The following is a 16,343-nucleotide window of genomic DNA, read 5'->3' as shown; positions in this document are numbered from 1 at the left end:
TGGATAGATCATGCCGAAGCGTATACCCTTCTTGTACAGACTTGATTTCACTCCGTTGAAGGCTGCGCGCTTCCTGGCGACTCCCGCGCTGAAGTCCTCATAGATCTTTATGGCATGACCTTGATAAGATATATCTTTGTGTTCCTTGGCCCAGCGCAGTACAGTGTCTTTATCCAAAAACCTGTGGAATCGGACTATGATCGGCCGTGGTCGATCGCCTTGACGGGGCTTAGGCGCCAGACTTCGATGAGCACGATCAATTTCAGGGGGGGCTGACAGAACGTCTTTCATAGTTTTAAAGAAAAAGTCAGTCTGATCACATTTCTGATATTATTGATACTATCTCTGAGAAGAAGAAAGCAAATTCACTACATTTGCTGTCTGAGAGCATTTCACTGGGAATGTGACTCGGGGGGTTTGTTAGTCTCTCTACAGTAGCAAAAAGAGTGCGCGTGTTGTTTCTGTTTCTGTTTATAATATTTGAAAAGAAGGTCCGTCTAGCTTTGCCTAGTTCCACATTGAAAGCACGAAGACTGTCTTTATAGGTGTTGTAATGGACTACAAGTTTTGTCTTTCGCCACATGCGTTCAGATTTCCTGCATTTTCTTTTTATTAATTGCACTGCTGTTGAGTTTCTCCAGGGTGCTTTTTGTTTGCCACTCTTTTTTCTGACTTTCACAGGAGCAATATCATTAATTACACTCTTAACTTTTGAGTTAAAAGAGTCTAGGAGAAAATCAACAGAGTCTGCAGATATGGTTGGTGTTGGTGTTAGAGATATAGCCTTCATAAACAGCACACTAGTGTTCTCATTTAAGCATCTCTTTTTGACAGAGACAGATCTAGTTTCAATGGCAGGAGAGATTGATATATCAAAGAAAATACAGAAATGATCAGACAGTGCCACATCCTTAATAACTATTGATGAAATATTTAGACCCTTACTGATAAGTAAATCTAGAATGTGTCCACGATCATGTGTGGGTCCGTGAACATGTTGTGTCAAATCAAAAGTGTTAAGAACAGTCATGAGATCTTTTGTTGTACTGGATTCAGCATTGTCGTACTCAGATGAGATTGCTGATAACAGCTCTGTAAAGTCATCAATAAAGGCCGGAGAATATTTCGGAGGCCTGTAAATAATGATAATCAGGATGCGTGGTGCACCTTTTAGCACAATGCCCAGATATTCTAGAGACAAATAGTCACCAAATGATACTTGCTTACATTGATAGACATCTTTAAGCATAGTATATGGGTGATTCTTAGACTATGGACTATTTTTAAATATAATTTTGGACAAATTCCTCTTTCTTTGTCAAGCTAACAATAAAACCAACTTAATTTTTTTTACTACCTTTCTATTATGATTTTTTCATTCAACCTCCTTATATGCGTCAAAATCACTGTTTTCTCCTTATCGCACACCCAGACTTTTTAACTTCAACAATGAAAATACAGTTTAAAAATATGACTTATCTGGTAACTATTAATGCACCTGAATTAAGCACTAGTAAAATAATTAAAATACATTATAATATTTAATGTGAGACCACTATCAATATTACTTTTTATGCAAAATATAGCGGTCGAACAGTATTGGTGTCATTTCCACCACAACACAGTCCCTTTAAATAGTTTGTATGAAAGATTGTTTAGGTGGTTTCTATGGAAAGATGTTGGTGGACATGGAGGGAATTAAAATTTTCGTCAACAATAAAAGAAGAAAAATCAAGCTAAATATTGCTTGAACAGTTAATATATTTATTCTACGTCATTTCCAAACAAGCTGTACCTTCAAAGGTGTTTTTAAAAAGCTAAACATTTTAAGTTAAAAAAGAGTATTTTGCATACATGAAATGCTAAGTATTAATTCAAAGCTAATCAGTGAAGCTATCTTCCATTTTTTCCACAAAAAAAAAACTAGAAATGTCATTTCCACCACAGTCATTCCCACCACATGCTGCCATTTCCACCACAGAGCATGTGGTGGGAATGACATTTATGATTACAAAGTACAATTGATATGGATTGCCAGAGTAGATTTGTGAAATAATTTTTTATATTATTATATATTACAATATGTTTTATATTTATCTATTGTTTCTCTACATTCATGTTAATTCATTGTCATTTCCACAACACCGTCATTTCCATCACCACACACATTTTTAAAAATTACTTAAAAAGTTTATCCAAGATGTATGAGATCATGGTCTACTTAATATAAAAATTTAAGTTATTTATTTTATAATAAGCTCTTACCCAAACCAATATTACATTTCAGACTGTGACAGGTGTAGCCTACCGTTCAGCATTTGGTCCTTAGGACAGTTAATTTATCAAACTGACAAATGTATAATTATTGTACAAACTGGTAAAACTAGTTACAAAAATGATCTTCTTGAATGGCATAAGTTTTTCAATTTTTAAATAACTGCTGTGGTGAAAATTACATTTGTTCATTGCAGGTCGGAAAATATGTAAGATAATTACAATTTCTCTTGTTTGTCCTACAGACCTTAAAACTAGACAAATTATTTAAACTTATGAGACTGTGTTACTTGACTTTTGAACACATTTTCCCATGGCTAAAAGTGTCCCTAGTTGAAGAAACGATATGGTTTACAATTACAATATTAATTTATGTTATATCATAATCTTAAAATAGTCTTTGGCTTTCTTCGATGATGTTGCAAGGCGTTCCAATTGAGTGATTATTGTCAGCGAAGTCCACTTCAATTGATATACCGTGCTCAGGGAGTAGAGAGCAGTGAACCTGGGGACCCTGTCGAATGGGACGCACCCACTAAGCGCATCATTCAGGGTCCTGGAAATGACGTAATTTCTGGTGCGCCGTGTTTATGTCCAGGAGGTAAGAGCTACTGTTGGCAGATGCATTATGAACGTTTTATGTCAGGAAGGGTATTCTCGTTTAATTTACAGTGTGCCGGAGGTGAACGGCAGACACGTTGGGCGAATGTTTATTTTTTTGTGAGCCTAACTTGCACGCCATCGAGTGCGCTGTGTGATGCAGCCTATGTTGTTGTATGCCTAGGTCAACGAGATGGTAATATCTTTTAAATGCAAAATGTGTTATAGTTTAGTGACACGGGGGAGTTGAAGGGGGTGTTGCAGCAGGCTTTGTGGACGCTGTTAGGCTTTATGCGATCTTCCTCAAACATTACTGAGAACTGGAACGCATAGAAAGCTCGCGGCAGATTCGAGATATCTCTCTGGCGCTTGAACGAACAATAATTCACAGTTATGCCAAGAGGACAGTTTTGTTGAGTATCCTCATAAGAACAGCCTTAAAATAGTTTAATGACGTCTTAAATGAACTGAAAGAGATGTGAGGAAAAACGAGACAAGTGAGATCATGTGCGAAGATCTTAAAGTGACAGTAACCACTTATGGTGACAATGTAAAGAACAAAAGTAATTTGGCTACTCACTAATTTGACTACGCACTGCTATTGACTAAATAACTTTTGTAGCTTTAATAAGGATTCATCTATATATAATGTATGCAGTGCAAACTGATAACTTTTCAATTTCTGTATATTTCCTAATTGTTATTACAGGTAGGAAGGGCACAGGTATGAAATGTATTATGGGTTTTTGTGAGGATTATATATATATATATATATATATATATATATATATATATATATATATATATATATATATATATATATATATATATATATATGAGTGTGAATATATGAATATATATTAGTGGTGGGCATGGATTGATTTTTTTTATCTAGATTAATTCCAATATTAATCTAGATTAAAATGGCTTATTTGAATTCTGCCGAAGGCATTCAGAATATGTGTGCTCGTAAGTGATCGTTTGTCTTTTTGTAGTTTGAATAATAAATAACTTATGTCCCTTTAAGACCTGCCGCACGCATGGATCCCAAACACTGTTCCTGTGAGCTGGGGCCCGTTCTTCGTACCTCGCTAACTCAGTTAGCTGGATTTGATTGTTGACGATTTGGCATGATCTTGGATTGTTTGGTTCTTCGAAGCTCATCCTGGACTTGCTGTCATAGTAACAGGTCCGTGAGCTTAAACCTGCTCGGGAGCAGGCTTATTTCATGTAAACAGGATTAGATTGCACATTGAGGTGATACTTAAAATCTGTCCCAGCCACTGCTACTTTAATACAAGAGTTCATTACTGAACCAGTAATAATAATAGCAATAATAATAATTTTTAAAAATAATATAAAAATTTTATATTGTATATGTATATGAGAATGTATAATGTTGTGTATAATACTATAGCCAGACACTTGATTGAACGATTTATTTGGGATGGAATAATTACTTTATATAATTTTATTTTTATTGGTTTAGACACATGTTGTGCAGTTAATCTGAGCTGTGCATTAATTTAAGTGATGACTGATATTATGGGAGTGGCTTGATGCAGCGCAAGAGAGGATAATTTGATCTTGACCCATAAGAAACTTGAATACTGTCACGTTACAAATCTGCTTCAAATTGAATTAAGAATTAAATTACAACATTGAAATAAAAATGTAAAGGATGTACAAATACTGTATAAAATCGTGAATATAAATAATTGGTAATCATGTTAAAAAAAAAAAAAACATTTATCATTTATCAATTATAACTTTTATGTTGGTTTGGTCGTTTGGCTGTTTCCTTATAAAGGTTCAGAAATTCGTGGGGGTTTTTTGTGTAATTTGTCAAGTTTTTTTTGCCAGGTGGCTTTTTTAATTAGATGATGTCATTACGTTGCTGTCTTGACGCCAGCCAATTGCTAGGGATGGGCAACAGTGGTCGAGTAATCGAGTACTCGAACGTGACAGCGATCATCGATCATGAGAACGATGATCGCCCTGAAAAAAAAAATATTTGTCTCTTTTTTTATTGGTTATTGCGTCGTTTTGCGCGGTACCGGAGGTCTGATTGGTTGGCGTTATACAGCACGCCTCATGACCGCGGCGAAATAAAGTGAAGAGGCGTGCACTGCAGTGATGTCTGGAATCACTGATTATTAAATGGTTAGTGCAAGATGTGCAGCGCCAATCTGTCATAGCATTATAATGAGAACACCGTGGAAAATGCTGCTAAATGATCTGTGCTTAGTTCCCCGTTTATCAGCTTATCCTCAGAGAAACTAGCGAGAACACTCAGACTAGCGCGTGAAGTTCATGTGCGCATTCGCGTCCTTTTCTGCAGATGCAGAAGATTACCTTTATGTTGTTTATCTGATTAATCTAATATAAAACGCGTTTGGTTGAGCTTAATAAGATAGAAAAGCACTGCCGTTATACCGGCTGTTGTTCATTCTCTTCAGTTTCAGCTCAAATGCATTATTGCTCGAGCTCGACATGGTTTAGAGACAGATATTTTTTTCAGATAGGCTATTTCTTTCTCAGAATCATTGACATTAGTAATGCAGCAGTGCTATACTGTTCTCGTATTTTTTTAACAGTAGACCTAGTTTATTTAAAGTTGTTTTTCGTTATGAGTTTGAAAACGCGCAGTGATGTCTGTAAATGCTTCGATCATGAATAATACAATTAAGTGCATGAGGTGCAGAGTCAATCTGTCAAAGCATAATGAGAACACGATTTTAATAAAATGTTGTTTCTGTGTGCTTTCGTTGTCCGTGTATCAGCATTGTTAAGGGAAGAGCGCATTCAAAATGTTCCGTTTCAAACCCTTCGCCTGTAAAATCTAGCACGCTGAAGTTCACGTGCGCATTCACGTCCTTTTGTGTTGATTTATGTCGTAAGGTTCATAATAATCTTCATATTAACATTGATATAGGGTACGTTTGGTTGAGTTTATTAACCAGCTAGCAAGCTCTGCAGGGTGGTGTTATTCCACAGTTTCAGCTCAAAGGTAATGCTCGATATTACTGACTTGGTTATTTGAGTCATTTTATAAAGATGTTTCTTTTTCAAAGACATTTATGCATCATAATCAAGCAGTTATTTTTTGTTTTATATGTTCATGTTTTCATATACCTGTTTTCATGTCACGTTTGTATTTGTCAACAACCATTTTCAAAACAGTTTTCAGTATCTCAATAACGGACATGCCCCGCCTCCTGCACATGCCCCGCCCCCAATTACTCGAGTACTCGTTTTTGAGACCTATCGATGATCGAAATGAGAAATTGACAAAAATGCCCATCCCTACCAATCGCTGCATTGCTGATCGTGGTTTCGAGTATCGATGCATCTGCCCTCTTCAGGGAAAACAAAAACGCGCAGTGATCTTAGATCATTTAATCCAGATATTTTAATCCAATCCGCAAATTCGTCTGAAGAACCAAATTAGCCAGACATCAGTTATCACGATTAAAAGATCTGGGATCTGTCAAATCATCTTAGATGTATTAAGCGAGGTACGAAGAACGGGCCCCTGGTTACGACTGTGTTTACGTTAAAACTCACCAAGATGGGCTTTGCGACATTTGAGTGTATTTGACCAATAATAAGCTGTAAAAAGGAGCTAATTTTTGCACTTGTATGTCAGAGGCGGCTTTATTATGGTATGTGTGTGCGCGCTTCACATGCGAGCGCGAAATCTGCGGGAATTAGTAGAATTAACGTTATGTGCAACCCCGTGCGAAATTCAGACCGGTCACACCAATACTAAGAAAAGTCCAGCAGAACACCCGTTCGCAATGTTCAGAGGATTAACCGGACTGAATGAGCGGAGGCGGGTCCGTGTCAACTCGCTGACGGTCGGAGAGGAGAGGAGAGCGCAGCTGATATCGATACTGTAGAGAATAAGTATTGTATCGTTTCAGATATTTCAGTATCGATACATAGCGAAATATCGATATTTTTGACAACACTAGTAGGCATACACACAGGTTCGAAGACTCGTTCTCTCGCCCCCCACAGTGCAATTCGGCTATGTGTACATCCGCGCTAAAATATCAAGGTGAAAGTCATCATAGCTTGCGTAGTATAGACCCAGCTCCCAACCCAACTTTGAGAATAGATTAACGCCGGTAACGGCCCACCACTAATATATATATATATATATATATATATATATATATATATATATATATATATATATATATATATATATATATATATACAGTGCCCTCCACAATTATTGGCACCCCTGTTAAAGATGTGGTCGTGGACTTCTAAAAATTCTCCTTTTTTTTAAACAACATAGAACCCAAATGCAAAAAAAGACAAAAATCCAACCTTTCATTTTATTACATTACTTTGGTGGTAAAAAAAAAAAATCACACATTTAGAAAAAAAAAAACTTGAAATCATGTGTCCCACAATTATTGGCACCCCTGATGTTAATACTTTGTACAACCCCCTTTTGCCAACAAGACAGCACTTAATCTCCTCCTATAACATTTCACAAGATTGGAGAACACAGAGAGAGGGATCTTTGACCATTCTTCTTTGCACAATCTTTCTAGATCATCCAGTGTCCTGGGTCCTCTCTTATGCACTCTCCTCTTTAGCTCGCCCCACAGGTTTTCAATTGGATTGAGGTCTGGGGACTGAGATGGCCATGGGAGGACCTTGAGTTTGTGACTGCTGAACCATTTTTGTGTAGATTTTGCCACATGTTTTGGATCATTATCCTGCTGAAAGACCCAATGACGACCCATCTTCAGCTTTCTGGCAGAGGCCATCAGGTTTTTATTTAAAATGTCCTGGTAGTGCAAAGCGTTCAGAATGCCATGCACCCTAACAAGGTTCCCAGGGCCTTTGGAAGAGAAACAGGCCCACAGCATCACAGATCCTCCACCATACTTCACGGTGGGCATGAGGTGCTTTTCGGCATACTCATCTTTTGTCTTACGCCAGACCCACTTAGAGTGTTTGTTGCCAAAAAGCTCAATCTTAGTCTCATCTGACCAAAGCACACGATCCCAGTTGAAGTCCCAGTACCGCTTAGCAAACTCCAGACGTTTACGTTTGTGAGTGTTAGTGAGAAAAGGCTTTTTTCTTGCATGCCTCCCAAACAGCTTGTTGGCATGTAGAGAGCGTCTGATGGTTGTTTTGGAGACTTTGTGACCCCAAGATGCCACTCTTTGATGCAATTCTGTGACAGTGAGCTTAGGACATTTTTTTACTTCTCTTACCATCCTCCTCACTGTGCGTTGTGGCAAGATAAACTTGGGACCTCTTCCAGCCTTGTTTGTCACTGTTCCAGTTGTTTTAAACTTCTTAATGATTCCTCTGACTGTAGATACGGGTAAGTTAAGGCGAGTGGCTATTTTCTTGTAGCCATTGCCTGACTTATGAAGGTCGACACACATCTGCCTTACTTGAATGGTGTGTTCTCTTGTCTTTGCCATGTTGACAAATGGGTAAGAGAATTAGGCCTCTGTGTCACGTAATATTTATACCCCAGGGAAACAGGAAGTCATGAATTACTAATTAAAAGTTCCTAGATACCCTGACCAACTTTAGCAACTACAGAAAAATATATTTAAAAAAAAATCAATAAAAATTTTCAGAGGAATTGTTAGGGGTGCCAATAATTGTGGGACACATGATTTCAAGTTTTTTTTTTTTTTCTAAATGTGTGATTTTTTTTACCACCAAAGTAATGTAGTTAATGTAACTTGTACTTTTTCTCTTTTTTTTGCATTTGGGTTCTATGTTGTTTAAAAAAAAAGGAGAATTTTTAGAAGTCCACAACCACATCTTAAACAGGGGTGCCAATAATTGTGGAGGGCACTGTATATATATATATATATATATATATATTAGTGTATATATATTAGTGTATATATATATATATTAGTTAGATACCAATATGGGCAAATAATCTATGAATACACGACACAAATGCAGTTAGATCATAATCTTGTACAGCAGTTTTTATTCACATTTTGAGAGAATGACAGAACTAACCTTTGGCTCATCATAGATCTGATATTTGATAGACTGGTACATTATCTCTTGTTTTCTGTTATTAAATCAGGGTTCACTTGAATCTTCACATATATCCTCCTCAGAGGTGGACAAAGTACACAACTCCATTACTTGAGTAAAAGTAAAAGTACTATTGGTTAAATATTACTCCATTACAAGTGAAAGTTGTAAAGATAGATTTTTACTTAAGTAAAAGTACAGAAGTACTTGCTTTTAAAAGTACTTGAGTATCAAAAGTAAAAGTAAACGCATTATTTTATTATTGTTGCATTGTTGTATGAATGCACGCTGTTCCATCAGGGTGGTTTAAGCTCCATCTGACATGCTAGCATACCTTGAACTCATTTAAATACTTGCTTAAAAGTTACAAAGCTCTTATCAAAGTCAAAATCATACTAGAAAAGAAGGTTTTCTACATTGTGTTTATTTGACAGGATTATGTAAAAACATATTTCTGAAAGGACTTCAGTTAACATTATTAGCCCAACTACGCTTTTGCATGCTAACTAACAACATTGTCGTCTATGCGTTAGCCTTGTATCCACAAGGCTATGGCAACTTGGCGGGTAAATCTATAAAAATCATTTGACCAACCATACTTCATACCAGTATTCATTTTGACAGCAAATTTGGATTTAGTTTTAGTCAGTCTTTTGACTATAACATTTTAGGCATTTTAGAATTGTTTTAGTTTTAGTCTAGTTTTAATTGACTATAATAAGATTTTAGTAGATTCAATAGACTAAAATTCAGTACTTGTGGTCTGGCGTCTGAGAGGCAGCTTTCTGTGTGCACTTTCGTGTCATTGCACTTTTTCAGACTTATCCACGTCTGCTCTTCTGAATTTTAACTTTTACGTATGACTATGCTTGCGCGCACTGCGTCTGGGAACTGCCGCCTTCTATTTTTCCATCAATTGATTGGTGTTCAAAAAGTACTTGGAAATCATTGTCTGTCTTCACAAAAACAAAAAACAAATCCTGTTTTAAAGAAGAAAACAAATCTTCCACTGACTTTCAAAGCGGCTACGGCTTTCTACTTCGAGGGCCTTGATAGAAATGTAATGGAGTAAAAAGTACAATATTTGTCTTTCAAATGTAGTGAAGTAAAAGTCATAAGTTTCCAGAAAAAAATACTACTCAAGGAAAGTACAGATACTCAAAAAGTGTACTTAAGTACAGTACTCAAGTAAATGTACTCAGTTACTGTCCACCTCTGATCCTCCTTTAACTGATTCTAACTACTTCATATGTTTATTTCAGACCTGATGGAAGTGAAAGAGCAAAAACGGATATGTTGAAGATGGAGTTTATTAAAGAGGAGATTGAAGACATGAGTGATCCAGATCCATCCAGAATAAAACATGAAGATACTGAGGAACAAACAGGTTGGTGTCCATTCTTGATTCTTCATTGTTGACTGCTTTGGTAGATGTGGATTAATACACATTATATGGATGATAAATGATAGAGGTAAATTAATTTAAATTATCATAACTTTGTATATGGCAGTTGTCAAACATGTTTTAAATATATTTATAAGTGAATGCCAGATAAAAATGCCCCAGGAAAGATCTGACACCTGATATCTGTTGCTTTCTGCTATTAAATCAGGGTTCACTTGAACTGATTCAAACTTGATGTGTATTTTAGACCAGGTGGAAGTGAAATGGGAAAGACAAGAACTGAATGAAGAGGAGGAGGAACATCACAACATTAAAACTGAAAGAACAAAAGCCAAAACGCTGCACACCTGCACTCAGTGTGGAAAGAGTTTCACACATAAAGGAAGCTTTAATACACACATGAGAGTTCACACTGGAGAGAAACCGTGTACATGCACTCAGTGTGGAAAGAGTTTCATACATAAAGGAAACCTTAACAGACACATGAGAGTTCACACTGGAGAGAAACCGTGTACATGTACTCAGTGTGGAAAGAGTTTCACACATGAAGGAAACCTTAACAGACACATGAGAGTTCACACTGGAGAGAAACCGTATACATGCACTCAGTGTGGAAAGAGTTACACATATTTAGCTGATCTCAATTATCATCTGCATATTCACTCTGGAGAAAAACCATTTAACTGTGATCAGTGTGGTAAAGACTTTATTTCATCATCACAGCTTAAACAACACCTGAAAGTTCATTCAGATGAGAAGCCTCATGTGTGTTCTCTCTGTGGAAAGAGTTTTTCATGGCTGAACACTTTTAAAGATCACCAAAAAACACATGATGAAGTGAGAGATCATGTGTGTTGTGACTGTGGGAAGAGCTTTAAAACGCCAGGAAGTCTGAAGCAGCACCAAAGAACTCATACTGGAGAAAAACCTTACAAGTGCTCATATTGTGACAAGAGTTTTGCTCATTCTGGATCTCTAAAATCACATGACCGAGTTCATACTGGAGAGAAGCCGTACCACTGTACTGAGTGTGGGATGAGTTTTAGACAATCAAGTAATCTAGTGACTCATATTAAAAAGCGTTGTTCTGTGTCACAGTGAGCGAATATTTTCTTCAGATCCAAAACATTCAAGTAAATGTGTAGTTAGTTAACTAATAAACTAGTGTTTTTGTGAAATGCCACACCATTTGTGTTTTATTGAATTATCTGTGTGAAAATTATGTAATTATTCTTATATTTTACTCAAAGAAATGCCAAAATTAAAAGAGACTGGAAACAAATTTAAGGGAAAAATACAGGTATTTGTCAATATTTGAAACAAATTCTACATTGGGGATTCAAATTTTTTTTCTTTTGTTTATTTAGTTACATAAAGCCAGTCATTTCATAAACAGATTTACATAAAAGTTGTGTATAAGCTCTGTACACTGAATGTCACGGTCACCAGCTCACTCATCGCATCTGCACTACATTTCCCAGCATCCTTCCTGCTCACCACCTGCACATGTTAATTATGCTGCCAAAGGTGCTTACTCCTTGCCTAATTGAGGGAAACAGAGGAGAAAAAAACAGCATATAATGCAAGAGAAACTGTTATACCTTTTATTTTATGTTATTTGTAAAATACTGTGTACGACTTCCATAAACACTGCAACCGTAGGGGCTGATATTGTTGTTTCGCGGGCTATATAATGTGACATCAGAGCTCGTAACTGAGCTCTAGTACATCATGGGTGGTAAGTCACAGGTTTGACTGCCATTCCAGTGCACTTTCACGGGTAAAAGGTTGGAAAAACACGGGTTGCCTGGAACGCGGCATTAGACTTCTTTCACTTTAAGACAGAATGCACAGATCTAATATAGTCAAGTCAACTTTATTTATATAGCGCTTTTAACAATGTAGATTGTTTCAAAGCAGCTTTACAGTGTTAAACAGGAAAATAATGCAGCATAATTTTATTCAGCTGTATAGCCATTCTGGAAAAAACGCTGATGTCATCAGTTCATTTCAATTATCATACAGTGACAGTGTGGGCTTTAGATCAATAATTAGATCAGTGATTTAGTTTAAATGGTTAATTTAGTTTATTAATTAGATTTATTTCGATGTTTAGTTGAAAAATTTTGTGTCCCCAACTGAGCACGCCAAGCCAGAGGCAACATATATATAATAATATATAATGTACTGATTTACATTTACATTTAGTCATTTTATCATTTTATCCAAAGCGACTTACAAATGAGGGCAATAGAAGCAGCTAGAGCAGTCCAAGGGCAACAATATCAACAATATGGAAGTGCTGTAACAAGTCTCAGTTAATCTAGCACAGAACAGATTTTTTTATTTTTTTAATAAATAAATTAGACAGACAGACAATGAATAGAATGATAAGTGCTATTCTCGATCGGTCAGGTGCTGCTGGAAGAGAAGTGTCTTTAGACGTTTTTTGAAAATGGCTACAGACTCGGACGCACGAATTGAGATAGGCAGGTCATTCCACCAGGTGGGGGCGGTCCAGGAAAAGGTCCGTGACAGCGATTTCATGCCTCTCTGGTATGGCACCACAAGGCGTCGTTCACTGGCAGAACGCAAGTTCCTGGAGGGTGTGTAAGTCTAAACAAGCGAGTTTAGGTATATTGGTGCAGAGCCAGTGGTTGTTTTGAAGGCGAGCACCAGTGCCTTGAATTTAATGCGAGCGGCTATTGGTAGCCAGTGCAGACTGATGAGGAGAGGCGTGACGTGTGCCCACTTCGGCTCACTAAAGACCAACCTCGCCGCTGCATTCTGGATCATTTGCAAGGGTTTGATAGTGCATGCCGGAAGGCCCGCTAGAAGAGCATTGCAGTAGTCCAGTCTGGAGAGAACAAGAGCTTGTACCAGTAGTTGTGTGGCATGATCTGATAGGAAGGGTCTAATCTTCCTAATGTTGAATAGTGCAAATCTGCAGGACCGGGTTGTTGCAGTGATGTGGTCAGTGAATTTTAGCTGATCATCAATCACAACCCCAAGGTTCCTGGCTGTCCTGGACGGAGTTATGGTTGATGATCCTAGCTGAATGGAGAGATTGTGATGCAGTGCTGGTTTGGCTGAGACCACAAGCAGTTCTGTCTTTGCAAGGTTGAGTTGCAGGTGGTGTTCCTTCATCCAGGCTGAAATGTCTGTTAGGCAGGCAGCGATACGAACACCAACCGATGGATCATCAGGTTGAAATGAGAAGTAGAGTTGAGTGTCGTCGGCATAGCAGTGATAGGAAAAGCCATGTTTCTGAATGACCGATCCCAATGATGACATGTAGATGGATACACATCTGATTTTCTCCCAACTGTTATGTTGCTTTAGACATAACCGGCTGTGATTGTGAAGACACGGCAAGATAGGTATTTTTACGGAATTTTGTGTGAATTTGATTATTCAAACGCCACTAAACGGAACACATCTCCGTACTCTCAGGCAGACAGCGGCTGAGCGCTTGCTCAAAAAGCCGCTGTGCAAGTGCCGCAGGACCCGATCAGATGCAGTCCGCGGGAGTACATTTCCAAATCACGGTAGCGGTCGGTAACCCTGGTGTACTTGTGGATGGGAGTGTGTGGTCTGACAATAGCCTGGCTGCTCCAGACATCCTTTGACAACAACGTATCCGTGCTTGAACTTGAAGTGGACAAAACTTTCTGCAGTGTTAGCATTAACACAGTTCCCAATTCCCTGTCTAGAACCTGGCAATCCCGTCCACGAGAGCACCTTCAGAGAGAACATTCAGCCTTTGTGGTAGGATTTTGGAGGAGAGGCATTCAGTAATGATACTGTCATCAGTCAATGACATTTTGTTCTTGCATGGATCTTTACAAAAACGAATTATTTTGCAGTAGCTATAGCTAGCAAGCAGACAGTTTTCGATTATTTGTATTTTTGGCTTATAATTTTGAGCGACAGATGTTGTATTGACTATTGACAGTGCCCTGACTACTGAACTAGGGAACAGATTGAGACGCACCCGGAGTATCAGCAGCCGTCATGGTGTCAGATAGCGGTTTTTCTTGCAGCTTGAGTTATTGTATGTAATACAAATTAAGCATCTCTAGTTGATTAGCAGAGTTACATAAGAGGCGATCTGGCGCTGGAATGCGTTTTTGAAATCATGCAGAGCTCATGGCGCTGTTTTCAGTATTGGTGGCTCGTGCAGACGAGCACTTCAATCGATTGCTGTTGCGGAGACTACCGGTATTCATTCCGTTGAAATCACAAAACGAAGTGCACCCATTGTGATGTGTATCTGTTCTTGATATACAATCACTGATTAACATATTTGGTTTTAATGAGAAAATAAATGAACTATACACAGTGGATCTATGTATTTATTCACTAACATAAACAATCTCTGCACTACAAAATATTGTGTTATATAGCAGATATAAGGATGAAACTATCATCCCATTTCTGGACACACACACACTCCTATCGCAGATTTTATTTATTTATTGACCTGAGGGAAGGGTTCTGGCAGACCAATCACAGCTCTTGCGGTCCGCGTAGAATTGACGCATTGTTACATATTTGAAGAGGTGCGCGTCAGGGTACGGCATAGGGTACGCGCGCATCACACAGCTACGGCGTAGCTACAGCGTACACTTGACGCAGAAGTATAAATTGGCCTTTAGAATGAGACATTGTTAGATGCTTTATCTTTACTCTTTAAAATGATTACGATTTATTTTTGCTTGATGCAGTCCCGAAAAGTTGTCCCATTCTGCGCCTCTAATAAGTTAAAAAACCCTGATCTTAAGTTTTATACTGTTAAAGCAATTTTTCCACGATGAGCAATCACATATCCACATAATGCATGAGGTTATTAATGTGCAAAACATTCAAATGTCTTCTTTATTTCATTATGGGAAGGGGTGGGCTGCTTGTGCTTCAAGCTTACAAGCTGAAAGTCACATTATATGTACGACACTTGTACATGTTCTCGTCAAAATGCGTGCATGCACAAATATTACACAACACAATAGCTAGGCTACTTCATAAATCACTCAGTCTTGTGATGAAGACGGTTGCTATTTAAAGTATAAAAAAAAAAACGTTGCTATTGTCAGTAATTTTATTAATATTGTGACACTGACATGTCAACTCCAAATATCAATTTCATTGCACAAGACACGTTTTAGGATAATTTTAAAACGTTAAATGTAATACATACTTTTAATCCATTAAATTCAGGAAAACTGAATTAACGTCTTCATCGAAAGACTGGGTGATTTATGAAGTAGGCATTTTTATACCTATATGGGGGTCAGGGGAGCAGCATGTATTTTGATGAGAAAATGACACTTCTGGCCATTGATTCCGTTGGGTCGTTTATCAGTCACAGATACTGTACGGACAATCTGACCCAATACGGCTCAGTTCTTCTACAACCCCAAATCAGAAAAAGTTGGGACAGTATGGAAAACGCAAAAAAAAGAAAAAAAAAGAAGTGATTTCTAAATTTACTTTGACTTGTATTTCATTGCAGACAATATAACCACAAAATATTTCATGTTTTGTCTGGTCAACTTCATGTCATTTGTAAATATGCATCCTTTCCTGTCATTCAGACCTGCAACACATTTCAAAAAAAGTTGGGACAGGAGCAATTTAGGGCTAGTAATGAGGTAAAATGGTTTAAAAATGATGTGATTTGAAACAGGTGATGTCAACAATTGATTGTAATTATGATTTGGTACAAAAGCAGCATCCAAGAACGGTCTAATCCTTTAGGAGCAAAGATGGGCCGAGGATCGCCAGTTTGCCAACAAATACGTGAGAAAGTTATTGAAAAGTTTAGAAAGATAGGAAGAGATTTGAATATTTCACATTCAACAGTGCATAACATAATTAAAAGATTCAAGGAATCTGGAGGAATTTCAGTGCATTAAGGACAAGGGCGCAAGCCTAAGCTGAACAACTGTGATCTCCGATCCCTCAGGCGGCACTGCATCAAGAATCGTCATTCATCTATAAGCGATATCACCACATGGGCTCA

At 37.7% G+C, this 16,343-nt stretch overlaps 1 protein-coding gene across 3 annotated transcripts; it reads left to right on the top strand.

Annotated features, from left to right (window-relative positions):
- The first annotated feature begins 2,820 nt into the window (after nucleotides 1-2,820).
- LOC307129974 (uncharacterized protein) lies at nucleotides 2,821-11,610 on the top strand. 3 transcript variants are annotated; one of them, XM_079822797.1, is made up of 4 exons: nucleotides 2,849-2,875; nucleotides 3,902-4,063; nucleotides 10,179-10,303; nucleotides 10,569-11,503. In XM_079822797.1, the coding sequence occupies exons 2-4, from the start codon at nucleotides 4,005-4,007 to the stop codon at nucleotides 11,420-11,422; spliced, it is 1,038 nt and encodes a 345-aa protein (XP_079678923.1). In that variant the 5' UTR covers nucleotides 2,849-2,875; nucleotides 3,902-4,004; the 3' UTR covers nucleotides 11,423-11,503. The 3 variants fall into 3 exon arrangements, with proteins under 3 accessions (XP_079678924.1, XP_079678923.1, XP_079678925.1); XM_079822798.1 differs by lacking the exon at nucleotides 3,902-4,063 and having other exon boundaries at nucleotides 2,821-2,875; nucleotides 10,569-11,610; XM_079822799.1 differs by lacking the exon at nucleotides 3,902-4,063 and having other exon boundaries at nucleotides 2,851-3,070; nucleotides 10,569-11,610.
- The last annotated feature ends 4,733 nt before the right edge of the window (nucleotides 11,611-16,343 follow it).

The sequence above is a fragment of the Gobio gobio genome, assembly GCF_949357685.1.
Source record: "Gobio gobio genome assembly, chromosome: 8".
In the NCBI taxonomy this organism is placed as follows: Eukaryota; Metazoa; Chordata; class Actinopteri; order Cypriniformes; family Gobionidae; genus Gobio; species Gobio gobio.
The sequence above is the reverse complement of the archived record's forward strand: the minus strand, read 5'-3'. Positions and strand labels throughout refer to the sequence as shown.

Bases quoted from the DNA above. Each gene is read 5' to 3' on its own strand.
- LOC307129974 (XM_079822797.1), top strand. From the start codon at position 4,005: ATGATCTTGGATTGTTTGGTTCTTCGAAGCTCATCCTGGACTTGCTGT. The intron at 4,064-10,178 runs GTCCGTGAGCTT...TGTTTATTTCAG, and splicing joins ACTTGCTGTCATAGTAACAG to ACCTGATGGAAGTGAAAGAG. The intron at 10,304-10,568 runs GTTGGTGTCCAT...TGTGTATTTTAG, and splicing joins AGATACTGAGGAACAAACAG to ACCAGGTGGAAGTGAAATGG.